General features: G+C 41.0%; 2 protein-coding genes across 4 annotated transcripts in view; one reads left to right on the top strand and one right to left on the bottom strand.

Annotated features, from left to right (window-relative positions):
* fnbp1l (formin binding protein 1-like) overlaps window positions 1-5,046 on the top strand; it is a 38,657-nt gene extending 33,611 nt beyond the window's left edge. The window contains exon 17 of the mRNA XM_067512894.1: window positions 666-5,046. Within this exon, the coding sequence (XP_067368995.1) occupies window positions 666-673 (8 nt within the window). The 3' untranslated portion in view covers window positions 674-5,046. The remainder of the gene's footprint in view (window positions 1-665) is intronic.
* A 174-nt stretch (window positions 5,047-5,220) lies between these two features.
* The window catches only part of bcar3 (BCAR3 adaptor protein, NSP family member), a 52,591-nt gene continuing 30,116 nt past the window's right edge, over window positions 5,221-27,695 (bottom strand). For 2 of the 3 annotated variants that reach the window (XM_067512889.1, XM_067512890.1), the window contains 13 exons: window positions 15,601-15,729; window positions 14,306-14,431; window positions 13,932-14,048; window positions 13,452-13,687; window positions 12,556-12,656; window positions 11,840-11,974; window positions 11,093-11,317; window positions 10,338-10,951; window positions 9,284-9,399; window positions 8,296-8,467; window positions 7,994-8,105; window positions 6,768-6,971; window positions 5,221-6,667 (listed from right to left, as the gene is read on the bottom strand). In XM_067512889.1, coding sequence (XP_067368990.1) covers window positions 6,489-6,667; window positions 6,768-6,971; window positions 7,994-8,105; window positions 8,296-8,467; window positions 9,284-9,399; window positions 10,338-10,951; window positions 11,093-11,317; window positions 11,840-11,974; window positions 12,556-12,656; window positions 13,452-13,687; window positions 13,932-14,048; window positions 14,306-14,431; window positions 15,601-15,729 — 2,466 coding nt within the window. In that variant the 3' untranslated portion in view covers window positions 5,221-6,488. Of the gene's footprint in view, window positions 6,668-6,767; window positions 6,972-7,993; window positions 8,106-8,295; window positions 8,468-9,283; window positions 9,400-10,337; window positions 10,952-11,092; window positions 11,318-11,839; window positions 11,975-12,555; window positions 12,657-13,451; window positions 13,688-13,931; window positions 14,049-14,305; window positions 14,432-15,600; window positions 15,730-23,710; window positions 24,045-27,695 lie in introns of those variants that run through there. The other variant, XM_067512891.1, reaches the window with a different exon arrangement.

The raw sequence follows: 27,695 nt of genomic DNA, 5'->3' as shown, positions 1-27,695 counted from the left end.
GCACAGTAGCAGTACGGGGTTTTATTTTTATTTTGTTCCAGTTTTTGCACATGGAGCACACAGAGGAATGAAGTACATCATACTGTGAATGTACAAACGATCCGACGACAGGATCAATTTTTACTTTTTTTTTGTTTTGTTTTGTTTTTCTTTTTTTTCCCACCTGTGGATTTAGTTAACAACAGCAACATGATAAAATATCACCAGCCCGATTCTTTAACTGTACCAACTCGAGAAACCTCTGAAACAATACCTTGAAGTGAAAATGTGCCACCTGCTGACTTATTTCTTACAGTTTTGATTTTGGAAATGGTTTCAGTTCATAATTCTCACTGAAGTTTCTCTGAACACATAAAGCTTTAGTGTAGATGTTTTACACGTGGTACGAACAAAGATGCAGCAGCATGTAGACACAGAGATTACGTTGGATATTTGGTTACGATTTGGTTTTAGTTGGATTGACATGCTGTCACATTCACTGCCAACATAATTTTAATTATACATGAGTAATGTGTCTTGACAACTACGGAAAAGATTCTCATTAACTGTGTGTTAATGGCAACAGACCTTTTAAGCTTCTAAGTTTGATGTTTTCTGTGGATGATTGGCTGCACAGTATGTGTCTTATTGTGTTTTAGTAACTTTCTCTCTCTATGTGACTGCAGGTTCCTGAGGGCTGCAGGGTGGCCAGGCGATTTGATTGGCTGGTGGAGGGGTCATGGTGATTGCTGATTATTGGTGGCGGGGGGTGATGACTGAGAAAGAAAGTAACAAGGGGGAAGAGAGAGACGGAGAGAGATAAAGATGAAGTGGGCTGGGGGGCAGGTTTGCATGTCTGCATGCTCACACGTCTATGATCTGCAGAGCATTTAGCGGGTTAATGGAGGAAGGAGGAAGGGTTAGAAGGTAGAGGAGGTGATCCCCGAGCTATAGCCAGGCAACAAGATATTTAATCTTAACATCTGAGTAGGATCCTAGTTGTACCCACAGAATGACATTCGTCTTAAAAGCAGCAGAGAATGAAACTGAAAAGACCTTACAGACTGGGAAGTGAGCAGCCTCAGTTGCGAGTTCTTTCGAGGTGCGTAGACTAAAAAAGAACTAAGTCTTTGTATTTCAACTGTGACTGCAGGCAACTGGGCTTAACTGTCACAGATGAATAGGATGGCAGTTACGTTTTGGGTCGTCTTCTTGGACGTTGTCAAACCAGAACTGCCATTTCTTTTGCCATGCAACATTAATTCAGCATGTTAAATGTGCCACAGCAGCCAAACGTAACGAGCAACAAGCAAAGCGGAAAGACAACGGAATTCCATTGAAAGCTACGGCCGTTTTTTTGTTTTGTTTTGTTTTTTAATTGACCAAATTTTCCTGAAACTGTAATGCATCCGTTTTGTTACATTTTCATGACAGTAGGATTTATTGCTGCGTCAGTCTCAGATGGGTCGACCTAATAAACTGACCACTGAATGTGTTTATACAGCAGGTTTTACTTAAAAATGACCACATGCAGCAAATTGTCACTTTCCAGTCTGTAAGGGCCTAAAGTGGAAGAAGTTCTGTGAAAGCAACAGATCTTTGTTTTGTCACGGACTAAGCAGCAGCTTTTCCTCTCGGATTCCGTGGAACTTTATCCTTCTAAAACAAACGGCAGGAGCAAATCTCCAACTCCCTGAGAGCTTTACCAGGGGGAGGCCCTGCCTGGTATCAACTGGTGACCTCTGCAGGTGCTGGACAGTGTCTTTAGGGGAAGGTTTTCTGTGAATCTTTTTTAAGTGGCTACCATGAAAGCGTGTCTTTATTGTTGCTTAAATGAAATTGCGTTCTCATCCCAAGGTCCATTTATTCGGCCGGGGTGTTGACATGATATCGCAGCAATTTCCTCCGCTGAAGGAGCCATTAATGTGGCCGTGTGAGTGAACCTTGTGATCAGAACGTTTCGTACCAGTGATTTCAACGCCAGTAATTAACCTTTTAAATTTAGAATAAAATGGCGTCTCTGCTTTGATCTTTTTAGTGAGATCTCAAATTGTCCCCTGCCATAAAGTACATCAATATTGTGCCACTCATATTCTATATCAGACTGACATCATGAACCCTTCTCCCTCAAACTAAGTCCAGCTCCTCGTGAGGGTAAACCCGCTCATTTCAAACTCAGAATATCAGGGTGTGTCGTGAGCTTTGCTCACAGCTGTCACTAACATTAGCAGTGCACTGATTCAGCTCCCTTGTCATCGTCTGTGTTCTACTGGTGATGTCTGACTGCCTGCCTGAGCCACTCTGCTCCTCATGCCTGCCCTCACCCTCATTCAGCCGCATGTTCATATGTTAACGTGTCGTTGTTGTCTCCCAAACATGATCCAGTGTTTCCTCCCCGACTTTAACAGCAACTTTGTGTGTGTGCACAGCATTGGCTGTTGGATTTTTGAATGCAGTAACGTCATGTTGTTGTAATGAACTTTTTGCATGCGTGACTATGATTTTATTATTTATGTCTGTTAATGTTTCCCAAACAGCTGGTTAAAATCAGAGCCTCTCATTAGGCAGATAGCAGGACTATCGGGTCACAGCAGGATCTCTCTGTATCTCTCCTCCTTCGAATGTCTTTTTTCCTTCCTCCCCCCCGGGTTGTAATTCCACCAGTCGACCACTAGACGACAGCCTTCTTTCACCAAACCACCGCTCAGCTCAAGCTGGACTGGGCTACTTTTCTGAAGACCAAACGGAGGAGCTCCGGTGTTTGTTGCAGTCGGACTCTGCCTTAAAACTTTTGTCACTTTGTTTTATTGTGGAGCATTTTTTTTTCTCCCCCGTACACATTTCTGGATGCGTCTCCCATCGACCACCTGGGGCCCTGTGCCCATGACAAGTTTACCCCATTTTAACCTGTTGTATTTGTGAATGTGACGCCACGCACGCATGTGCCGACGTGTGCATCACATGGAAAACCAAACACGTCACTTTTTACGTGTTTGGTTTTCTGTGTTCTTAAAAGTTTGCATCCGTTACATGCGTGATGTTAGTGATTTTTTTTTTTTTTTAACCGTTAAATAATTTGTACATATGAACATCTGTTATCTCATGCTGAATGCGTTTCCCTGGTGATTGTTCTTAGGTTTGTGTGGTTGACACTTGGAGCCAGACAACAAGGTTTGAATTGAACCGATGCACTTTGCCCTGAAGATCTACAGCATTTGAATCTAATTAAATGAATGAGTGAATGAATGAATGTCTGTGTTGTCTGCTGAGAGACGATGGACACTTGATGAATGACCACTGTGTAGAAGCAAAAAACGAAAACTGCTCTTGGCATTTTCTCATTGAATGGTTTTTATACTCTGATTGCTTTAGACGTTTTTTTGCATTTTTATCATTTAAAAAGTTATTTAATTCTTTGGCTTCATCTAGGTTTTTTTTTTAAATCCCTAACTGTATTTCTTTATTAGACTAAGAACGTCACAGAAATTGGGCTTCAGTTTAAGACTGTAACTAACCAGTCTTCTCACATTAAGGCTAATCTGAACAGCTGGCGTCGCCTTAGTCCTAACTTGTTTCTTCACTGAAGTTGTGAGATGAATAGAATGAAGCTGCAAATGTTGTTACTTGACCTACTCTACTCCACATTTTCTATATTTAATTCATTGGCATTGGAATTTAAAGGGGTATTTCAGCAAATGTGTATTAAATGTTTGAGGGACCAGTGATAGATTAAAGTAAAAAAAACGCAGGGGGAGAAATAATTTCAATAGTCCCAATATGGCTGAGACTAAAAACCCATCGCATTAAACGTTTCCTGGGCTTTGAGTTACTCGCTCCTTGTCTGGTGTAAATGCCCACATGTTTTGAGAGCTCGTATGGAGCCGCAGCTGTTTTGATTGGCTGATTTTGATGTGGGGCATTTGCAGTGATTGATGGGAGTTAATGTGCTGGGGATGCAAAATGGCATGAATTAAAGTAATGAGTTTGTCGTCCTTTGCCTTTTCTGATGAAGTAAATCACTATCGATCACTGCTTTTTCTTTTAGTGTATGTATCAGATGCCATGTATGATTGTAGTGATTGTTGAAGTAATTATGTTCATAATCTGCTCAACATTTTGTTACCTACAAAATGTTCCTTTCTTAAAACCCAAAGAGATTTGGTTTATGATGATGCACAACTAATTTCACATTTAAGAAGTTAAAAGCAGCTGATATTTGGCAAATCGTAACAATACTTCGACAAGCTTGAGGCTGCTGCTGATTTCCTAAATTGAGCTTAATCTCCAGCGTTTGGGGCTTTTTTCCCCCCCACTTTTTAAAAATTGATACCATGTGATAAAGTGTTAAATTTGTTAGAGTGGTAAGGCAGCCACAATGCTAAATCTCATTTCTGTATTAAAGCAGGCTGCAACTTATTTTATGATTATTAAAGAAAAAAGAAAAATTCCTATGACATGTTTTGAGAGCCAAATAGGACGTCTTCCTGGTGCTAATAAATATTTAAGAACTCAAGAAATATTCATTTTACAGTTTTATGTTTGGCACTGATTTAGATCCACAATTAAGTGATAAATTGCTTCACCACTAAAATCAACACACTACTAAAAATGTGTGTGCAGAGATGGTGACAGGATAAATATGGAGTCAACACAGTCAAATCATTTTGCTGCTAAATAACTGTTTATGTTGCCGTCTGCAGGACATCTCAAACTCAGCGTATTTATTTCATATACAGGAGTAAAGACCAAACTTAACGTTTCCATCCTAAAACATTTTTTATTTTTTTTTTAAACCATGAATATACCTTTTAAAACTGTGAGCTGTGTATTATATTAGCCACTGTGCTGTAATTCTGATTATTATGCAAAAATACATAATTAGCTTTGAGATGCTAAATATAAAATTAGTAGTCAAACTTGCCAAGCTACTGTGAGTGTGATGTTCTTTTTTATCATCCACCAAACACCAGAGCTGTTTTTACATTCCAGTCTTTATAACTCATCACGTCTCCTGTGGAAACTTTGCACCACTGATGCTCCAGCTGTTCAACTACAGGATCTTTTTTTTTTAAATCAGCATTTAATAATTACAAGTGTTTTTGCAGGATATTAACACATCAAAACCATGTAAATTGTGTTTTTATCACGTATATGTTGTAATAACCAATGGCAGTACTGCTTTTTCCATTATTGTTGTGCACATCTTTTTACTTTGAATGTTGTCGGACACTATGTGAACAGGTTTTTCTTTTTTTCTTTTTTGGTTCTTTCAAGATATTGTTCTAATAAAATAAGCAACACTGAAATGTAGATTTGTTTTGGTGATGTTTTATATATGCAGAAAGAACAAAAACAACAGCTTATGTGCTACTGAAGCAACTGATTTTCTACTCCTGAGTGACTTTTAGTTTGATAGTTACAATAAGGCAGTAATGACTTTCTGCTTCTAAAATAACCAACGTTAGACAGAAAATATAATAATCTGTATATACTGCATCACCTCTGGTCATGAAAATACAGTCCATTCATTATTTCTCTTTAACTCTGACCTCCACAGATCTTACACCACATATTTATTAAATCTTACCACAATAGTTCATAATATAAACATTAAAGTTTGTCTTATTTTTACAGTCAGTCTTCTACGGAAAATATGTACAGTCTGTTTAAAAACCTGCTAATGCTACAGACATTTACAGCTTTAGTCTCAAGTTCACGTGTAACTTCTTTACGCAGTAGCACTAAAAATCCAGCCGGCAATAAGACCTTTTCAAAGAAAGTTTGGATTTTACATTTCTAATTCTGTGAACATGCTGTATAACAAACAGAATGACTTGCTATTTATATTACAGGTATATGATACACTAATATACAACAAAGTTCTTCCTGCTTGTTACACAAGAAACAAACCTTTCTGCTGGATTCCTATCGAAGGGCACAGAAATGGAAGGTAAAATCGCGCACACCCTGTGTTTTAAGGTTGGAATTAAGATATATTAACACCCTGACATCATATTTTTTTTTTATATATTAACTGGAATGTTGTGAAAACAAGTGTCTGTCAGGGAAAATCCCCACATCTCCTAATCTGGCCTTGTTTCTTGTGTACACACATTTCTCACATGATTAAATCTCTTACTTTCTTTGCAACATTACTCGTCCTTTCTTCTAAAACACTCAGCTTCTTTGGGCTGTGCTGTTTGTATTCAACCACGTTACTGACTTCATTAGCTGTGAAATGTCTCATCAGGCATTATATAACGTTTTTAGTCTTTTGTTGCCCCTTTTCCAACTTTTTTGAGATGCGCTGCAGGCATCAAATTCAAAATAGCGTTTTCTTTGTAATGGGGTTTGTACTGTACGACTGGCCATGATTGTTTCTCATGGTACTAGACTGGAGCTGAGGATCAGACTCTGTATGTGAAGGATTTGTTTCCTTGTCCACCTGATGTCATGTTGCTCCGCTGAGGCCAAAGTGAGTCAGTTTGTTTGCTGTTGCTCAGATTAGCTCAGATTACGGTTTGTGTTTTAGGTAAGGGCTCCAGTTTCCGTGACAACGCAGTGAGGATGAGGTTGAACTTGTTGTAGCGATCTGATTGGTTGACTGAAGCGCCGCGGCTTCCCCACAGCAGCCGCAGCTGAAAGTCTGTCTTTAGAACCTCCAGCAGGTCTTCGTCGCACTGAAACCCTACGTGCACAAAACATCTGTTAGTGACATCTTCTGTTTCTGTGTAATTTACTACAACGTGTGGCCTGTTTACAGCCTGCTGTGGTTTTAGGGTTTGTACCTTGCAAGATCTTTTGTGCGTTGGCCATGTAGGTCTGTGTGTTGTGTGCGACGTCACGTGCGGCCTCAAGGTGGTGCAGCATGATGTCGCAACACTGGTCGCTGGTCTCCCAGAGCTCTTCCCCCTCAAGCGTGACTGATGGCCGCTCCATCAAAGTGAGGAGAGGCAGCAGCAATGGGACGCAGACCACCGCAGGGGAAGAGGCTGCAGGAGGAGGTGTGTTTGAATTATCGAACTTTAAAGCCCGTTCAGACATTTTCCAGACTTTTCTCTGGGGGTGGGTGTATGTGTGAACGCAAACGCCCAAGTCTATTGGCCCTGACATTACTCGGATTTTACAGAGTCTCCGACCGAGCTCATGTACGAATAGAGGAGGCAACACCCACTCGTGGAGAATGAGTGGACACCGGAAGAATACGATACTATACGCGTTAAACATCTATCGAGTCATCAGGATTTTAAATAGCACAGAATGAACCACTGTCACAAAATTTTTAATGTAAAAAAAATTAAAATTGAAACCGTCACATAATACGCTGCTCAAATGCATCTATTTATTCATGAATGCACTAAATTCTATTTAGTTCATAAAGGCATGGTTGTAATCAAAAATGGATTTTATGTATCAATTTATTAATATATTGATATTGTTTATTTCGCATTGCACATCTGTAACAATGTTGGACTCAATGAATAGTTTGATACTGTTAACACAATAAAACACACTAATAATATATCCCCAGCTTTCTTCACTCTTTTCTAGCTCCTGCTTTGGTCTCTACCAGCAATTGAGGATCTTGCTCCTCATCCACCAAATGCCCTGCTCCAGAAAGCTCTGCTACTCTGTGTCTCTCTGCCGTCTAGACTTTAGAGTCCGAAATCCATCTTCCCAGCGCCGCCTCTCCTTACTCTGTGATTCAGATAAACTAGCAGACATTGTTGAATTTCTCGGATCAGTTAGGAGAGCGAGCATCACATCATAGGGGGCTTCCACAGCACGTCTCCACAACAGGATTCAAAAACATGCATTCTACGAAAATATTTGTTGCCACGCGCAACTTTTGATTCTACATCTATTAGAAAAAACAGAAAAATAATACAGACTGATCTGTTACAAGTTTTCCCCCATTATCTACAGTTTCTCTTAATTTTTTAATGAAACTCTTGTGGCCTCCTTCTATGTTAAAGTGATGAGAAAACTGAGACGTGATCTGTGTGTTTTGTACCTGTGCCTTCATACAGATTCTTGTAGAAAGGTTTGAGCGTCTTCTCGTAGCTGATGGCCGTCTGCGTGTAGCTCCTCCGCAGAGCCGTCCACGTGTCCTCCAGACGACTGATCTGTAAGTGCACCACAGATGAAGTTACTATTTACATTAAAGAAAATTCCTTCTGTGTCTTTGCTGTTGTGTCACTAAGAACATTTCCATTCAGATTCTCTGACATAGTAATTTTTCTGTATGTATTTTAGGCTATTTACTATCTGTTGTCTTGTCTACTGAAGTGATGGAGACATGACTGTGTGTGTTACCTGCGGCAGGTCCAGAGCCTTCATCAGGGCGGTGAAAGCGAACAGGTCCCCCACTTTGTCCTTCAGCTCCAACGCCACGAGGATGATGCGATTTAACGTGGACGCCCGCTCCTCCACGCTGCCTGTACATCCCAGAATATCCACAGCAACACCTATCGCCATGGTGTGGTGTCTGGAAGATGGAGGAGGAGGTTTATCAACACGACCACCAACAGCACCAATGTCCACATCTGGTGTTGTTGGACTTAGACTCTAATCTGATCTTCCAGTGTCTGGTTTCACTACAAGTGTCTGCAGGGGGATTTCTTTTCATTACAGGACAGGCTCCATTCTGTGTTTATCAGGCTGGACAGTGAGTCAGCAGCTATGAATCACCACTGACATCATCTCAAATTTCAGTTTAGTGCAGCCTGGTGCATCAGCTTTGGTTAAAACAGTGGTTTTATCACTAATGTTGATCACATGTCACAGTGTGGACCTGAACAGTAAATATGGGGCTACAGATAAAAGCATTTGGTTTAGCATCAAGTCTGGAAACCAGGGCCACCATCTAATCTGGCTCCGTCTGAAACCCGTAAATGACATGTTGTATTTGTATACAGATTAAGCAAAGAAACATTTCTCGTTGATGCTCGTTAGCAGGTTTTTTTTTTTCCACTTTTGGGAAAACTGGCTGCCTATTTGCCCTCGTGTCTATTTCTCATCCAATTTTTCTCAAGGAAGGAAATAAAAAGCAAACGTCATTGTTCATTGCAGGATGTTTGTCCCCATAAAAAAAAAAACTAAGAAACTGTAATTCATCTGTTCATTCTACATCTGTGATGAAACATTCATGCTGCTCTGTGTGTGTGTGTGTGTGTGTGTGTGTGTGTGTGTGTGTGTGTGTGTGTGTGTGTGTGTGTGTGTGTGTGTGTGTGTGTGTGTGTGTGTGTGTGTGTGTGTGTGTGTGTGTGTGTGTGTGTGTGTGTGTGTGTGTGTGTGTGCGTACCTTTCCATGAGGTCCAGTCTCAGCTGCCGACCATGTGGCAGCGTCACCAACTCCAGACCGGAGGACACGCCCATCTGACCTTTAAGCTCTGGAGTCACTCCGAGTATTCTTGCCACCTGAAGGTCCAAAAAAAAGAAAAGAAAAAGCTTAACAAGTGGCTGTTGAAGCCGTTTTTCAATCACACTCTGTCATCAGATCTTGTCGGCTTTAACATTTGAAGGCCTTCTCTTTTCTGCAGAGTTGGTTTGTTGTAATGTGAGAAATCCACGATTATTCATTAGTGATTACCAACATTTTTAACTGCATTATCACCAAATACAGACCAGCATAACCCAAAGCGGTTTTTCTAACCCTGCAACACAGTTTGTTGCGGTTTAGACCAGGTCTGTAAAGTATTATGGACACCACCGGTCAACTGATGGACCCTTTCTAAAGACACCTTGCTAGTAGCATGACCCCCCCCCCTTTATATCATATGTGTTGCCATTAGTTCTGCTCAGCATCTGCATCTGTTGTGAGTTTGACTGAAAAATAAAAAAAGCTGCCATTTTGATTTTATATGGGTGATATTTTTGTCCTGACAAATACAAGAGATCCTTATGAAAAATGTGTTTGTGGATCATATCGTTTCCATTTTTCATACACTCAAATTGACTTCAGTGTCTACCTCAAAAATTCTGCCTTTTGATATAAAGACCCCGGGCAGAACACTGTAGGTGCAAAGACAGGAAGCTGCACGTCTGAAACTGCGTTTTAAACTCAATTATCCACATTAAAAATGTCATAATACTCATTTATTTAATTATTAATTACCTAATAATTTTCAGAATACAAAAAGAAATCTAAGGATTGTGTGTGTGTGTTTAAAACTTACACCTGGGGTCTTAGAGTTTATCTTTCTCAAAAGTTTGCTCTCATATGTTATGTTGACACCGGAAATGTCTTTTCTTTTCATTCATTTAAAAACAACAACCATGGAGCATAGTGTCTTCGGAGAGACACGGTTATTGAAGACCTGGCATTAGGTGAGACTGACAGGTGATGCGTGCCTTACCTGGCAGTCGGCCATCAGCAGGTGTCTGGCTATACTGTGGTGATTGTGGCTGAGCAGCAGCTCCTTCGCTCTCTTCAGAACCACCATCTCCAGAGGTTTGTTTTCCTGCGGCAGAAGTCGGGAACCGAACTCTGCCGGTTTGAATGCGGACTCTGTCTCCATGACCGGCCGCTGGAAACCGCACCTCTCTTGGTCCCTGCTTTTGTCTTTCTGCTCGTCCTCTTCCTCCCGCCCTCCATCCTCCTCCTCTTCCTCACTGGTATTTTCTAAGGCCGCGATGGCGTGATGGTAGGAGCTTCTGTCCAGTCCTCTCCGTCCTCCCGCCTCCACCTGCTGTCTCCCTCCTTCCACCTCTCTCCTCAGTCTCTCAACGAAGCCGTTGTCTGTCATAAAGTTTGGTGAATTCGGTTCTTCCCACTGCAGCGGGCTGGGGGACCTCAGGTGCGTGGGGCTCGGCTGCAGCCGTTCAGTCCATCCTGACGTTGCCTCTGAATCCGGATACTGAACCAGCTCAGGAGATGAAGCTACTGAGGTGGAGAAGCTGTGGGGGTCTGCAGGGAGGAAGTGAGGGAACTTCAGGGGCTTCACTGGCGGCACAGGAGGGACCGTGGTGACTGTGGAACAACAATCACATCCATTCTCTTAAAATCACAGAATTACTTTTTGTTTGCACTGTTGTTTGCAATATCTTGTGGTTTAACGGTTTAAAATGCTGCCTGTAAAGCTCTTGTGACCCTGGTACTATTAATCATCACCTCCACTCCTCCGTGTGGAGGTAGGTGTTTCCGCGCATGGGGAGTCCAGCGGAGATGCAGCCAGAGTGTGGGAGGTGCAGGAGGCGTCTGTGTGGCGTGAAGAACTGGAGGGGTCCACCGGGGGCTGAAGGCAGGGCGATCGAGGCAGTCGGCCCACCGGTACCTTGCTGGGTTTGGGTGGTGGTTTAGGACACAGCTGACTGTCAGAGGCCCTGATGGCCTGTCCTGAAGACATCATACAGTAAATGTTTAGTCAAATATACCTTCTATTTATTCATAGAAGCTTAATGTAAGACATTTATCATCTCGCATCTTCGAGTACACACTGCCTTTTATTTACTTTCTGATAATAAACTGCATAAAAGTGTACATTTAATTTCCTATTCACATGCGAACAGTGGTGAGAGCAAATAAGGAGACTGCTCACCCCGACGGTAACTAAAGGATTGAGTCTATTTTTTTTTTTCGGCACAGAGGACATTTATTTTTAGCTTAGCTAATCAGACTCAATGTCCATTCTGCTGCACTTTACTCACATGGGTTGAATTAATCACACATGAACGTGGTGATTGAGAAGCTCTGAAGCTCAGTTCATACTGTTTCTTTCCTTACACGTGTGCACGTCTCCGGGCATCACATCAATATGTCTGAAAAGTGCTTATTATCACGATACACAACCCTGTAAGCGGCTTGTAATCGAAGATTTTTCTGTATTTGATGGGTTTGGATAAGTGGACATTTACTGACCAGCGAGAGGCTCTGCTGATCTCCGGGGGACAGAGGGGCTTAGTGCCGGCTCACTGCCCGTCCGAAACACTGGAGACTTGGGGTTAGGGCTGGAGAGGAGGGGGTCTGATGGCTGTTGGGTCTGTGGTTTGGAACCTGGTGTAGAGAGAACAACAGTAGAGGAAAACGACGGCACAGAGGATAAAGGGTCAGGTAAAGGCCGTAATGCAGAGGAAGAAATGGATTAAAGCGATAGAGAAAAAGGAGATGAGGTAAACTGGTAATTAATGGATTCCAACCAAATTTCTTAAGAATTCTAAAACCCAATGCTTTTCAAGTTGCATCTCATATAATGTTTATGAAGCTTTTTTCCCCAACTGGCTTTGTTTGTTGTCCTTGTTTTTAATTAGTTTCTGTGTGGGCCTTCCTGCATATTGCTCTGGGAACTGTGCGTGATTACACTATGGGAGACCAGAGTCCGATTCCTCCTATAACACTTGACATACTTGGACTACAAAGCTGATCCTTATTCACATATTGAATGCCCAGAGTCAAAAGCCGGTAGTTATATGGATGAAGCACATATGATGAGTGAAGAGTGAAAACAAAATGACTTGAGCGAATTAAGGCTAATTTCACAAATGGAACAGTACAAGAATTGCTGGCTGCAGCCTCAGATTTTCATTCCCTTCATATAAAAAAAGCACAACAAGAAAGTGAGAGTCTAATTTATTTACCGAGAGGTAGGACGCTTTCTGATTGGTGCGCCTTGAGCGGGCGTCGCCTCTCCTGCACCTGATTGAGACTTGCTGGTTGGCTGCCACAGCGATCCTTTAACCTGAGTCAACATATTCACACATACACTCACTGGCCACTGTATTAGGTACATCTGTACAATCTAACATCCCATACCAATCCCAATGTGACCTAAACGGCTGATTTCAGTCACACACTCTCATACAGAGAGAGAATGACTCAGAAAAGTCTGGGTCTCATTATTTAAATACAGCATGTTATTTAGTCTGCAGATCACTACACACTTGCAGTAATGGGCTTTTTGGCACCCAAACCCAAAACGTGTAACAGCCTTTAAGACATCATGTGCCGCATCCAACAAATTACACGTGCACAATGTACAGAATGATGAACTAGAAACACATCATTGGTTTTATTATAGATTTATAATTACTGTTAGAGATCCTGAATATGATAATGTCCTAAAACCTCATTCACTTGTCAGGACAGTGAGCAGAGGTGGAAGAAAGACACATACTTAACACTCAAGTAAAAGTGCAAGTTCTTCTCCTCTAAACGTACCACTTGTAAGTATTTACCTAAAGTAAGATGTGAGAATATGTACTACACGTACAAAATAACAAGTGCACCACGTGCACTTTTGCTATTGAATTTGAGGCTGTTGATAACAAATGTATATGTCTGGTCCAGATTTGTTGGAGAAACAGCTGATTACATTTATTATATTTAATAAGAATCTTCATCTGCAAAAAGTAACTAAAGCTGTAAAAAGTCACAAACAAGCACCTCAACACTGTACTTCAGCAGAGTACTCGAGTAAACAACTTGACGGGGATTTTATTTGTACTTTAGATTATGGGTTCTGTGGAGTGCCGACCTGAGCTGGCTGCCTCGGCCCACGCTGCTGTCCTGGCAGTTTGTGCTGCCGTGCACGTCGTGCGTGTTGTCGTTGTGTGCGTGCCCGTTGGTGATGTTGAGGCTGAGGCGCTTCTGACTCCGTCGCTCCTGGGCCATGAGCGTCTCTCGGTGACTGCTGGATAATCCATACTTTTCTTCCAAACAGCGCAATGGCAGAGCTCTGTTAACCGGCTGAAAGATGATGGCTCCAACCACCTTAAAAAATAAAATAAAAAAAATTTAAAAATTAGACAAATAAAATTGAAGTAACAAGTTTTTACTGTCAAACTTACACAATACCTGATGAAATGTGAACTAAAAAGGTCAATACGTTTATTTTATTTTCCCCTCATATATAAACACTTATTATATATTATTTACTACTAACACATCGCGGAACCTTTGAAGATGTATTTCATAAGGACTGTTTGTGGTTAAAGACAAAAACTGCCAGACCCACCTGGGAGACAGGTTTTCTGTTTCCAACATAGTATCTTATAAGTGCAGGGATGCTGTCAAATCCTTCTCTTTCCAGCCGGTACTCGACTCGGGAGTAGGCTTCGTTTAGCATCACTACCTGATGGAGAGATGGCACAAATCTCTTATTTACGATGCGGCTTTCAAATTTAAGTTTGAATACTTTTCCTGATATGACATTTGATATGATATTTGCAATGTGTTATTATTGTGTTTGTTGTCGTCAGTAAAACTACAAAGACATTTTTTATTTGGAACAAAAAGAGCATCGACAGCAGCATTTTTGGGCGACAGGGGAGATTGTTGACCAGCATCATATCAAAAAGTACACCAGTGTATACAGCTGTTCATTTTTACCTTTTTGTTGATTTTAAAGTGCTGAGCGGCATTTCGCCATTGACAAGTCAGAACATAACTTCCGGGTATTGACAGCGAATCACGTATCAAGAAATCCCCATCACGCTGCACCAAGTTTTCTGCAACCTGAAACGATAAAGAGACTTACATATGGGAGCAGACGCACAGCCACTCAATGACTGTTTAGAGTCCAAACATTTAATGTAATCTAATAATGGCAGGCTGTTACACTGTTCCCTTCTTGATGAGCTCAGTGTTGACTGGTCAGCCTCAACTAGCCTCAGTCTATTGAAGTGCTCGCAAGAAAAACAAAGCAAAAAAGAAAAAATCGTGTAAATCTACACTGATAGTTTGGTTCTTGTTGTACATTCCTGTTTTTGTGACCCCCGATCCCCATGTTGGGAACTTCCCACGCTATATTTTGGCTTTTAAATGGAAGCTCATCTGCACAGCAAAATAAAGAGACGTGCAACAAAAAACCAAAAGACATCACTCATAGTTCCCTCAGTAACTTGTTTCTGAGCTTTCCGCTGCATCATGTGACTGAAGTTACAAAGTGAGCTCACTGAGCTTTTATGACAACTAATCGATGAGTGACAGTGTTAGAAAGCTCCAGTACTTTGAATTGTTTTCTTTGGATTATTGGTTAGAAACAAGCAGGCTGAATAAATATAGCCCTTTTTTTTTTTTTTAACAAGAAAGTACTTCACAGAGAAGATGAAATGCTGACTGATCAGTAATGGAAATAATCTTAAATCCCTACATGCAACAAAAGACAACACAATAAAAACTACTAGTCTAGATGCAAAGATCAGTTGTCAGAAACACCAAGCTCCTGGAGGAAATGATGCATCTAACGTTACACTTCACTTAGTTGATTTAACGCACAATGCAGCGCTGTGGGACGTTGGGACGTGAAAAGGTTGATCTGTAATCTGTGTCTCACACACACACACAAACACACACACAGACAACCCCTCACACACAGTTACAGACTTTCATTAAGCAAGTGTTTGTATAGTGGATAATGGTAGTTTGGTTTAGCCAAAGGAAGGAGCTTATTTAAAACGATTACATGTCAGAGCTGGCTTTAACACACAACGTGTCTCTCTCTGTCATGCACACACAGAAAGAGGTCTTTTTATACCCTGAACTAATGTTAGAAACCGGGATCTGATGCAGAGGCTGCTACCTGTGTGCAGGATGGCGCTTATAATAGGTGATCTGGTCCAACAAGTTTTAACTAGGCTTTTAAAGGGAGGGAACCGTGACTCAGATTTAGACGTGTGCATTACCTGTCTGGGTATTGCTCCGTGGTACCATGCGTGGCTCCTTGGCTCCTCACAGTTCATCTTCAGCTCCTCTTCCAGCTCTCGGCGAAGTTTCTCTGAAGGACAGTCCAAGATGAACTGATCTCTGGAGAACTGTATTACAAATACAAAGAGAAAGAAGACCATCTATCTGTGACTTGTATGACTGCTAACTTTAAATATTTCCTGCACTGAGCAGGAGTTTTAGCTCTTGCAGAAGTGCAGCTGACTTGTTACAGCTCAAGACGGACCATAATCACAACAGTTCCTCATTCCCCAAAGCAAACAATGAAGAGGTCAAAGCTCAAAGACTCAGATGCACCAGTGACACCCAGACCGCAGACGATGGAAGTAATAGTTAGTGAAAGAGTGAAAGTGCAGCCTAACTAATAAAAATTGACGCTAAGACTTAAACCATTTGTGGCTTCTAGGGTATGATTTAGCTTCTAGGTAGCTTCTAGTAGGATTTTACCTGATAATTGATTGTGTTGTTTTGCTCAAATAGTTGTTAGGTCTTTATTGGAAAGATTATCTAAAAATCACATTTACACAAACAGAAAATACAGCATAAATACTTTGCTTTGTTTTGCTTTTCTATCTGTTAATCATCAACTTTGCCGATTTACTTTTTGACCTGGTGGTGAATCACTGGTGACGCAGATCAATTGGAGGTAATAACTGAATAAAAACAATTAAGTCAGACTTCAATCATGAAGCCGAAAGCAAAGCTAATGCTCAGCCTGGCTCACATGTTGCATGAACCTTTATATGATATTTAGCAAGGAAAACTGCTACAACTTAAAAGCAAAGTGTACATGAACACAGAACGTGACAAAGTACAACACAGATGGACATTTTGGTTTTTAAAGAGATTTTTAACAAAGATAACAAAATCTTAAGAGACATATTAAAGACAGAGTGAAGCCACATCAAGAAAATGTCATTTATATAACCAAACAACAGAACCTGAAGGTACCTACACTATAAATACACAATATAAAAGCAAACTGAAGGTCAACCCAAACACAGAAAACGCTGGAAATAATCAAGAACTGACAGTTCGAAACAGTTCATGAAAGATGAGATGAGTTTATTGTCCACATCAAGCCCAGACAGCCTGAAGAGCTCGACCAGTGAAGGGCAGGAAGATCCTTCACCCGTCAGGAACCTGACAGGAAGCCAAGTCAGCACAGCCACCTGCATCCCAAACACACATTTCACTTACATGACAGCTGCTGGGTCGCTGCATCGTTCCCTCTTTCTCCCTTCTTCAAACACACACTTCATAGCAAACACACGCAAACTCAAAGCACACAGACACACAAATCCTTCGTCGAGCTTCTCTCCAGCAATGACCTCATGCTGTCTGTCTCCTCAGTGACTTTCTGTTTCCTACCCTGTGCCTCCTACTGTGATGTCACCATCATAACCCCACCCAACTGCCCGGACCTGCCTCCATACACACCTTTACCTGAGCTACACACACACACACGCTTTCCCTCACAAGTGAATCTTGAAATTATATTAAATCACTCTATTGTACCTTTGTGGTCAACATCAACAGTATCAAATGCAGCCAAACTTTACTCATTAAAAACAATGAAATAAAATATTAACGCTCTGAATATTAATATATGCAGTAATTCTACTCATCCAAAGAATCCAAATATTCGTATGCTGCAGGAAAGTACAGTGAGTAGCATGTGAACATGCACAATGTTTCCAAAAGAGAGGGAGCTTCTGATGTCCACTGACAAGAAAAACAAGGTTAATCAATGAGTGTTTGTGTCCTCACACCAGCCGGCTCGAGCCACATACTGTATCTGAAATGGTTAATCCAACAGTGGACAATAAACACAGCTCCATAAAGGTTTAATATTCAACCAAAGATATGATCACGATCCAGTATTTCAAAACAAAAAACAAAAAGGGGGAAAAGGTTAGAATAATGTTTGTAAAGTGTTGGCTGTGAGTGCTACTGGACATATCCAGCTTTCTAACAATATGAAAACACCGATTTATTTCCTCTACAAATACCTGCTGCTGCTAAAATGAGCTGCTTGATGTAAAGAGACCTTTAAAACTGCATGAAGAGAAACTGACTTTGATCAAAACATGCATGGATGAAGAGGTGACAGGCTCGCGCTCACTGGGGATTACAGAGCCATGTTCATGAAATTGGAAATAGGTCTATATGCATTCGAATCAACCTGGAACCTTTCATGTCCATACCACTCGTTCTCTACCTCCACTTCTCCCTCTAAAGTCATTAGAATAGACCCCTGTGCCCTCAGTCTCCATGCCTCCAAACATGATAGCAAATCAAAGTATCCTGTTACAGCTTCCACAGAGGGAATGACAGAAAAGATCTAAACAGGCTCGGTATCAAAAGGCACGGTTGTTGGTTTCTCAACTGAAAGCAGAGACGCCAACCAGTGTAGCTTGACCTAACTTTTCTGTGCGTTTCTGTGTCTGAGCGTTGGTGCAGCAGTGTAAGTCACACTGAGCTGTCGCCGAATCTGATTTTACGCACAATATTACTGAGAGCCCAGGAGTGTAGCCACACTAAAATCTGATTCAAATATATATTATGTAGGCCGGGGAGAGCAGAAAGGAGGACGGGAGGAAAATATACTTGCTCAACTACAACAACTTCTACTAGTCGTTTCAGTTTGTCATTGCTCCTTTTCTGTGTTGCACATCCGTTAGAAGCAGTGCAACACACCCATCACTGCCCTGGAAGCACGATTTTCCTGTTGTACCAGCATTTTGCAACACATTTAGACTCAGGCGAGCTCAACTGGATGACTGGAAAGTGGAAGAAGTGGTGGCTTTATATCAAATGTTCTAGTGCGTGACAGATGCAACATGTTTGTTTAGTTACTGATTACACTCACGTGGGATTATTATGTTAATTACAACAGCTGCAATAAAAAGGCTTTTTACATCTGCAGCTGCACTGCCAACAGGATTGATGAACGGTGTGTGTGTGTGTGTGTGTGGCTGCAGAGAGGAGGAGTGCATGGTAATAAAGTTAAAAGGATGTACAGTGCTGTAAATGTAAAGAGGGGTGAATGTGGATAATCTAAATAAGGAAGCAGTAAAATGAGTAGAAGAACACAAAGACCGACAATTGAAGGTAGAGGGCAGAGAAATGAAAAGTGATGGGAAGGGTTGGTTTTCTTTTTGTTTAGTTTTTTTACAGACTGGCCTTTAATAAAACCATCCTCAATGATCAGCTTCTTTTATCGGCTGTTAGAAGTTCATACAGGTTAATGGCATGAGAGCGAAAGATTGACTCAAAATGAAACAGGTGAGAAAGTACTGTAAATGTTACCTGGACTACTGCATAAAGCCATATATTGTATATAGTTACAAACTGAATTTCAGCAGAATTTAAAAAGGTATAAGTATAAGCTGTACACCAAAATACTATACTTTTTACATGATAATTTATCCAAACATTAAATAAATGGCTCAAACACACAAATGTAGTTTAAGCAGATATTAGTTTTTCATTAAGTATAAGGCTCAAACTCACTATTGTTATAATTAATATTATTAATATAATAACAATAGAAAAATCTCTTAATCCAAAATGTTAAAAAATGAATAAACTTTTAGTGTAAACACGTTTGACTTTGTGCCAGTGTCAATTTTTTATTCAAATTTGAGTTTCAGAACGAACCACATACAACTAACTTACAAATCCCCGTTTAACCACTTGTACTTGAAGTATTTGTTCCCTCACTCAAAATGAATTAGAACTTAATGCACCATCCTCAGTGGTTTTATGATTTATTGTAAGTCATTGGAAAAAGGACATTCAATCATGAAGCGACTTGCCTCGGCTCCCCACCTTTGATCATTTTCATCAGACTGTGTAGGCAAAGTAACTTCTAGATTTGATCATTTTTACTTCTAAAGTGGCTCTGAGACACACAGAGGCTGCATCCCGTCCTCTCTCACCTTCAGTATTTCTATCAGCCTTCTGAAAGAGCTGACATGCCATAAAAATAATCTCTTACTCAGCATTAGGTGCACTGGTTTTTAGCCCAACTAAAAACAAAGGGCCTTGTTCAAATGGATTTGACCAGTGATTGGATTTACTTTGGATTTCCTGGATTTTACACGTTTTTTTTTTTTTTAAAACTCTTGAAATGTGAGGTCGGTCGTCATGAAAATCCAGTGTTAAGAAGCGGTGACCAATCAAAAGCAGTGGACAACTGTGTAAGCTGCTTGTCTCGGAAAAGTGAAGACAAATAACCTTTTAGTTTTATAACTCACCTCATCGTCTCTCACACACACACACACACTCACACACACACACACACACCATAATCCTCATCTCGCCCAAATCCTCTGTGGACTATAATATGATGTGAGAGCTGAAAGAAAGCACTAAAGCCAACATCTTAGTTGCCAAAACTGACCTACAGTTTATGTCCATGATTGTCGGAGGATGTGCAGGATGAGACATAACAACAAAGACTCAAAGCTACTAAAAATATGTTAACACTTGGTCAAGGAAACAGCTAAATTCAAAACTTAATCCAAAGTAAATCTTTCATAGCAACATTTGGACTTTACACAGTACGCTCGGATTTCTTACAAGTTTTCAAACGACTAACCTCCATCTGTGATGTAATTGCAGGTGCTTCACAAACAGGGGAGCCTAACAGACATGTGTTGAACAATCCGAGCCATATCAGGTTTTGTTTGCCCGCACAGAGGTATGGAGGAAATTTGATACAGCAGAGATTTGATTTATTAATCTTTAAGACTAAAGAATTCTAAAATCTAAGGAATTAAGTGTTTGTGTGTTTCTTTGACAGGTGCTACAGTCTCATCCGGGTTTCACATTTTCAGGGTTAAACTTCATCAAACTGAATGCTGAAAGGACTTGTAGAGATGTACTTTTTCCTGTTACCATGAACAGATAACCATCAAATGTCATCCTCCTCCTACTCCTCACCATCATTTAAGTAGCAGGAGTTTGTTCTGCTGTTTATCTGGTATTTCCTCTGGCCTTTGGCATTTTCCTGCCCCCCCTTTTCTCCTGAACTCATTAAGTGAGCATAGAATTTGACTTTGCAGCACAGAGCAAGTCTCATAGCTCAATTGGGCTGATGAAAGCTAATAGCTGTGCTTCTTTTCATTTTGGTGTCTCTACATCTTGACACAAGATCCCCACCTTTCCTGTTTACACACAACCAAGTACATGTTTCCCATGTTTCTTCCTGTGTTTAACCCAGGGGGCATCATTGGTCTGCTCAGTCTGGAAACAAGAATCATCACCAGTACCATCTCTGAGATACCACTGTGTGTGTGTGTGTGTGTGTGTGTGTGTGTGTGTGTGTGTGTGTGTGTGTGTGTGTGTGTGTGTGTGTGTGTGTGTGTGTGGTGAATCTAACCCTGAATTTGTAATTTGGTTTGAATGTGAGACCAAAGACAGGTGTACTGTCTTTATTAGCTACATTTATAGTTTGCATTCTTTTGTAAAAATTTTTTACTTGCTTTCTATGGAATTAGTTTAGGGTGTAACTGTACATTACGGCTTTTAAACTCCCCTCTGACTTCCTTATATCAAGATATTTGTCTGTTTCTAGCTTAAAAACTCGTCCAGATGACATCACCTGGAGGAGTTTTTCATCATTAGGAGTTCAGATGATGGTTGACAATGATTACAACCTCCATAGTATGAGCGACGAGATGACATAATCTGAACTGAAGATTCCTCCAAGTGATGCTATCTGGAGGCGCTTTTCAGACAGATGTAGAGACGTAGAGTATTTTAATATAGGGAAGTTCAATGGCATTTAGTTACATGTACTACACAACCTAGAACCATTGGCAAACTAATGGCAAATTCAAATTCAGTGACGGCGCCCTTTAAATGTCAAGTAGTAATGTGACATTCAACAAGCACGTACTGTACACAAGCACATATATTAGATGCAGAACTGATACCACGGTGGCCCTTCCTATGCTGAAATCTGCAGCAAACACTAAACCTGTGAGCTTAAACTTTGCAGTGTGAGGCTGTAGTTTTAGGTTCAAATATATTTTTGAGGATAGGCTCAGAAGTAGTGATCACAAAAGCTGCCCAGAAGCACTAGTTGGAGGGTTTTTAAGTGACTTCCATAGTACAGACAAGGAAAAAGCAGCTTATATATTAGCACGACTTTCATGACAGCCAGTTTCCACTAATTTCACATGGACGCAACCACTGAATCCTTTATTCTCCTTCTGTTTGTGTATTTTATACTTTGTTTTACGATGCTTTACAGCTCAATGGGGGAGAAGTAACTTCTGACACACTCTGTTTGGGTAATGGCGACCTCCCAGAGAAAACAGATGGAGAAGGGGGTGAAGGGGGGAGTGGAATAAAACCCCAAGCTTGTTGGAATCACAAGCGAAGACATGAGGACATATAGAGCGACAGACAGACAGACAAAAAGATAAAGGTCCCAGAGTAACAAGAGTGAAGAGCGACAGGATGACAGGAGAGTCGTGTGCTTCACGTTCAAATGTGATGCTAATAACACAGAGAGAAGCTTAACACCACAAAGATGTACGTTCAAAGCTGTGACAGTGATTTTAAGAGATACATTTGCAGGAATTTTGTTACCAGAATTGCTGCAGAATGTTATTTAATCCCTAAATGTTTGTGAGCCCTTTCATTTGAGATGACAGAGCCAATCAGTTTGATTTAGGGGAAACGGGGCTGTTGTAATTAATGCAGCCTGCTTTTATCATAAAGAAAGAAAAAATGACAATAAGAGCTACTTACATGTGTTATTAACTGGGTGGAAAAGAAGCTAAAGACAGCAGCTTTTTCTGCACTGTGTGCTCTAATTTGCCTCTACCATGTTTTGTTTTTTTTTTTATTGACACACTCCTCTGTTTGTGGAAAAAGTAAAATAGAACAATGCTCCTCTTAAAGTGCTTCCAAACACCAACTGTTTTGTGTGCTTGTAGGACAGGAATCATCAGCTGTGGTGTCATGGCAGGTCACTCAAGTGCAGAAACTTGATAAATAATCTGCGTTGTAATGAATTGGGTAGTGTTGTTATTGTTTATTGAGATGTTGTTCAATTTAATGGTTTTCATTCATTGTTTTTCTTCTACTATTGTTTCAACATACTGTATTGTTTTAAGCCTAATAAGCTGATGGGATGTCAGGGTATTTATCTCGTTAGCATCAAAGTGCCTTCAAATTAACTAAACTAAATGGAATGAAACCACTAACTGTGCAGAGGTCAGATCATACATCACAAAAGGAAGTTTTTCCTCACTGTTCCCATCACTTTGCATAAACATGCGTTTCCCTTCATCCAGACGGGGACTACAGTTTTACAGCAGATGTAAACAGCATCACAAAAGGCGCAGAGCAAACCATCTGCTGACTGATCTGTGAAGGGACAAAAGACGTCCCCTTACCTGGCTGCACTGCTGCCTGCTCCATCCAATCAACCTAATGGCATTCATAAATTTCACTGATCTCATAAAGAAGACAAACTATCACACGTTACTAATTTATCATCCCCATGAGGTCTATCACCCTTGTCCTGGTACCTCTCTGTCTAGAACCATCTCTGTCTCACCCATGCCATCACACACTGCCTTGTCTGTCAGCCAGCAGTAGTTATGGATGAAGCCAGCTAATATCTCACACACACACACACACACACACACACACACACACACACACACAGTTTCAGACGGTCACACAGTCGGTCATTTATGTCTGGTCTAAGTAATAAAAGCCCAGTGTTCAACTCACAGAGAGAGTGAGGGAAAGAGGACTATTCATATATGATCAACTATTGCTCAGGCGAGTGTTTCTGTGCAGTCTCAGATTGTTTTCTACAGGGCAATATGGAGTTATTTCTTCATAATGACGCCTTTTTGTTATGTCTCACTGTAGACTGTGAGCTGTAGGACGGAACGTTGCATAAAGGGCTGCAGATTATAAACATGCACAAAAACACTTATAAAAGATTTCACAAAAGTAAAAACACAATATAAGTGACCAGTGTTGCATGAATCTTCTCTCTCTCACACACACACTCACACACTTAGTGTCTCTCACCTTTGCTGTAATGACAGAGTTCTTGTGGTAAAAGCAACACAGTGCTGCTGTCAGGGTCTTGAGGTTGCATCGCTCCGACATTCTTGCAAACTTTTCTTAACTTACTGGGAAACCAACTTGTGCCTGCAGCCAGCTTACCTCACTGTGACTACAGACCCAAAGCATAAAGTGAACGAGTGATTCCCGAGAGACAAGTCCATTTCTGATTCCCATTTACCTCTTCCAAGAGAAACATCCATCACAAGTTAACTAATCCTAACTGAAGAATGATGAAAATAGATTTTTCTAGAGACACCAAACATCTGTCAAGCTCAGGTCCCAACATCTGTATCAGTCTGTCATCTCTCCTCCACAGTCCCCTGCAGAGTGAACCCTCCACTGTTCGCTCTGCTCCACTGATTCATTCTCACCCCCCAAGCCCCATATATGGTTAAGAGACCATGTGACCTAGTTTCTGCCAATCACGCGTTGACTCACTGGGAGTGGCCCCACAGCCGAAGTCTCCCTCTTCATAGAATAACATGGATGGATGAATACATACAGAGGGACACAAAATCTGCAACTAACACAGAGGTCCAGCATAATGTCACACTTATCTGCCTTCCAGATGAATTGTCACTCAATCAGAATCTGACAGATGTTTTTGTTAACGTGCCTATTATTTTTCTAGTTTTATTAGTTAATGCAATTAATTTTTTACAAAAAAAGGCCATTAACGATACCATTACTTTCTCTTCATAGATGATGAAAAGACGGATTTTAAATATATTTGAAAGGCTGAAGCCATGGAATCAAACGTTAAATGTTTCATTAATTTGATCCATGTCTTCTTGGTACTCTGGGCCTGGTGGCTCAGTGGTAGAGCATCGGGTTGAGATGCAGAAGGCTGCGGATTCGAATCCCACCCCCACCCAGGCACCAAGGGCAACCTTGGTCCAGAGACCGAATAAAAATGGGAGGGTTGTGGCAGGAAGGGCAGCTGGTTTAAAAATACATGCCAAATCAACGTGCGGAACATGTTCCGTCCCCTGAAGGGACAAGCCGAAAGCAGTTGATCTTTGACTGTTCAGCAAAAGCGTGTAACACTGCTCTTACATACACCCAGGTCTTGTTCTGGGTATCAGAGAACTCACAAATGATTTGAGCAAACAGCTACGAGACTGTGACAACAGCCAGGAAATGGGAAAAGGTTCAGACTCAGTTGTGTCCTGAAAATAAAGTCCACAATAGTGCTAAGTGTCTACACAAGAGGAAAGAGTCAGCTAAGTGTGTGTGTGTGTGTGTCCATCCTGCAGATTGACGCTGATAAATAGCTGACCATTTGTGTCTTGATGACTGCTGAGCAATTACAACCACACACTAGTTCAGTGCTGAAGCTTTACCACCAATTCAAACACACACACACTGGTGTAGAATACACACAGGGGCAACTGCACATGTACAGAACTTTGTGAGTGTGTACAGCACAGTCTTAATTGTGTAAACATAGTGTATGTACAGCCACATACAACAAAGAAACAAACAGGCTGAGGGTGACACCCCTGCAGAAACCAGTTAAAGGACTGTTCTGCCGCAGGAAACGGAGCCACAAATTACAATGTGAACTCTCTGAGGATCCACAAAGGAAAGTCACATAGAACATTCCCTGGGGCATCTTACTCACTCACTCACTCACACACACACACACACACACACACACACACACACACCCCGCTGCCAACCACAGCAACCCCAAATCACCAGCTAGGCTAAATGTCCACCTTAAAATACACACATCCGTCGTTTTAGGAATGCTGTGGAAAAACGAGGGACAGAAAGTCAGCGTGCTCACATTCTATGTTTTCTATTTCTATTTGTTTGTCGCTCTTGACAAATGGACCAAACTTCAGCAAATTAGATGACAAAAGGGGATTTATTTTAAATGTACTCCACTAATCTTTGCATATTTTACTTTGTGCATTCTTTTTCCTGGACAAGCCTTTGTGCCTTACATTACCCGCAAAGCAACTCACCTGCCAGCAGGTCAGGCAGAGAGTCGGGCGGCTAACGTGGCCTCTACCTGCTGGTCTTGAGCGGAGATAACTCCACACCCTCAGATTTATTTTAATCCTGACTGACACTGACTCAAGTGACATCACTGGAGACCATTTATCAGATTACCTGCTACTTCCTCTGGCTCCACAAGGGCTTCATTCGCCTTTTGTCCACACATCCAGCACACAACAGGAAAACAGACTTTCACGTATAAGTCCAAAACCACAGAAATGTACATAGCAGGCGGCATTGAAACTAATAAGCAGTTTTAATGCATATACATCCAATACATGTTGAGACATTTCTGACTGTTTAACACATCCATCATAATGATAGTGTAGACAAAGCAAATGATCAAAATGACGCTGTTCAAGTGCGGAAAGCGCGACATCCTACATTTACGGGAATGTAGGATTTATGGGAAACGCTCATCTGCTTTAAAGTCAGGAATCCCAGCTTGTCGTGGCTTTTCGCTGTACATCTGTAGCCTCCAAGTCTGAGCTAAGATTAGATTATTATCTCAGACTTGACAACAACCATTACACAACTGTTTTAGCAGGCTGAGCAGTAATAACCCTCAGTAGTAAACTGGCTTTTTGTGTTCTCTTACTTGCAGGGGGACAGCGTGATGACGAGGAATAACTTGGGATTATTACTCTCATTTTTTTCCCCCACTACACAGGATTTTTAAACGTTCACATTTTTCACCACATGACATCTGGTGAAATACAACACACAAAAACATTCACAATGTGCTGTAAATACCGTGGGTTTTCCCACATCATCTTTACATCCATCATCTGATGTTCTGACTCTGCATAGACAGGTTCGACTGACAGGAATGGCATCTGGTAGCCTGTCAATGGTGTGAGGCTGTGTTTTCTAAAGTAATAAATGTCAGTGAAACTGGGGTTCTGACAGCATGTGTCTGCGTTGGGTCATCGATCAGCAATGGACTGTGATCTTGGTCACAGCCACATTGACTGGTGCAACGTGACGCCTGCAGCGTGTGAGGCTCTGAAAACATCAATAAAAATGTGCTGCAATACATTTCCTGTGGTGTTTACACGTTTTTCTGCCTGAAAGTGCACTACACCGGATTACTGGTGTACAGTCCACACGCTGCAATTTAACATAACATAAGCCAACATAAATGTTTTTACTTAGTAAGGTTCTCAAAAGTACTCAGATCATTTATTTAAGTATCAACAGCACAGTGTAGAAATATGTAATATGTAAAAATTATTTAAACATTTTATTTGTCTTTACATTTATAATAGCAAGAAGAGGTCTTTGTCCACATAAGCGCTGTGAGTGAAACATTTTAGCATGATTTAAAGATTTACTTTTTTTTTTTTTTAAGTTTTGTTTCGGACAAAACAACTTTAGACCAAATATCCTGCAGCTTATGTGGTAAAAAGTGTGTAACCTGAGTAGTGTGAGGCCCAGAGATCCTTGAGGCTACAGAGATACTTTCCAGACACTGACATCTTTGCGATACTGTTTCTTGATGTCAATAGCCTGATATTACACATTGAGACAGTGAACGTATGTGTCATATCACCAGTTTTCAGACAGTCAGCCTAGATGCTGTTCAAGTTCTTACGTGCAATGTGGTCAGCGATTGTCACAGAATGAACAAACACGAGAGAGATTAGAACTTTGAACTAAAAGCAGGTCAGCGCTGTGTTTAACATGGTAGATAATGAATCCTGAGACATTTGAGTTAAGTTTGTTTGCATTGTGACTCCAAATCCATGGAGCCACATACCAGGGAGTATTCTTACTTCAGTAATGAGGGATAATATATATCAAAAAATGGGGTAAAAGCTCCCTAAGTGGCCGTCCTTCAGCTTCTTAGCATTTAGGTTCATACATTTGTATTTATGGATATTTTTCTTGTTCCTGTCCTATTGCTAAAATACTATATGCAGCACGTATAATTCCAATA

The sequence above is a fragment of the Channa argus genome, chromosome 8 (genome assembly GCF_033026475.1).
Source record: "Channa argus isolate prfri chromosome 8, Channa argus male v1.0, whole genome shotgun sequence".
In the NCBI taxonomy this organism is placed as follows: Eukaryota; Metazoa; Chordata; class Actinopteri; order Anabantiformes; family Channidae; genus Channa; species Channa argus.
This window is presented reverse-complemented; position numbering and strand designations above follow the sequence as displayed.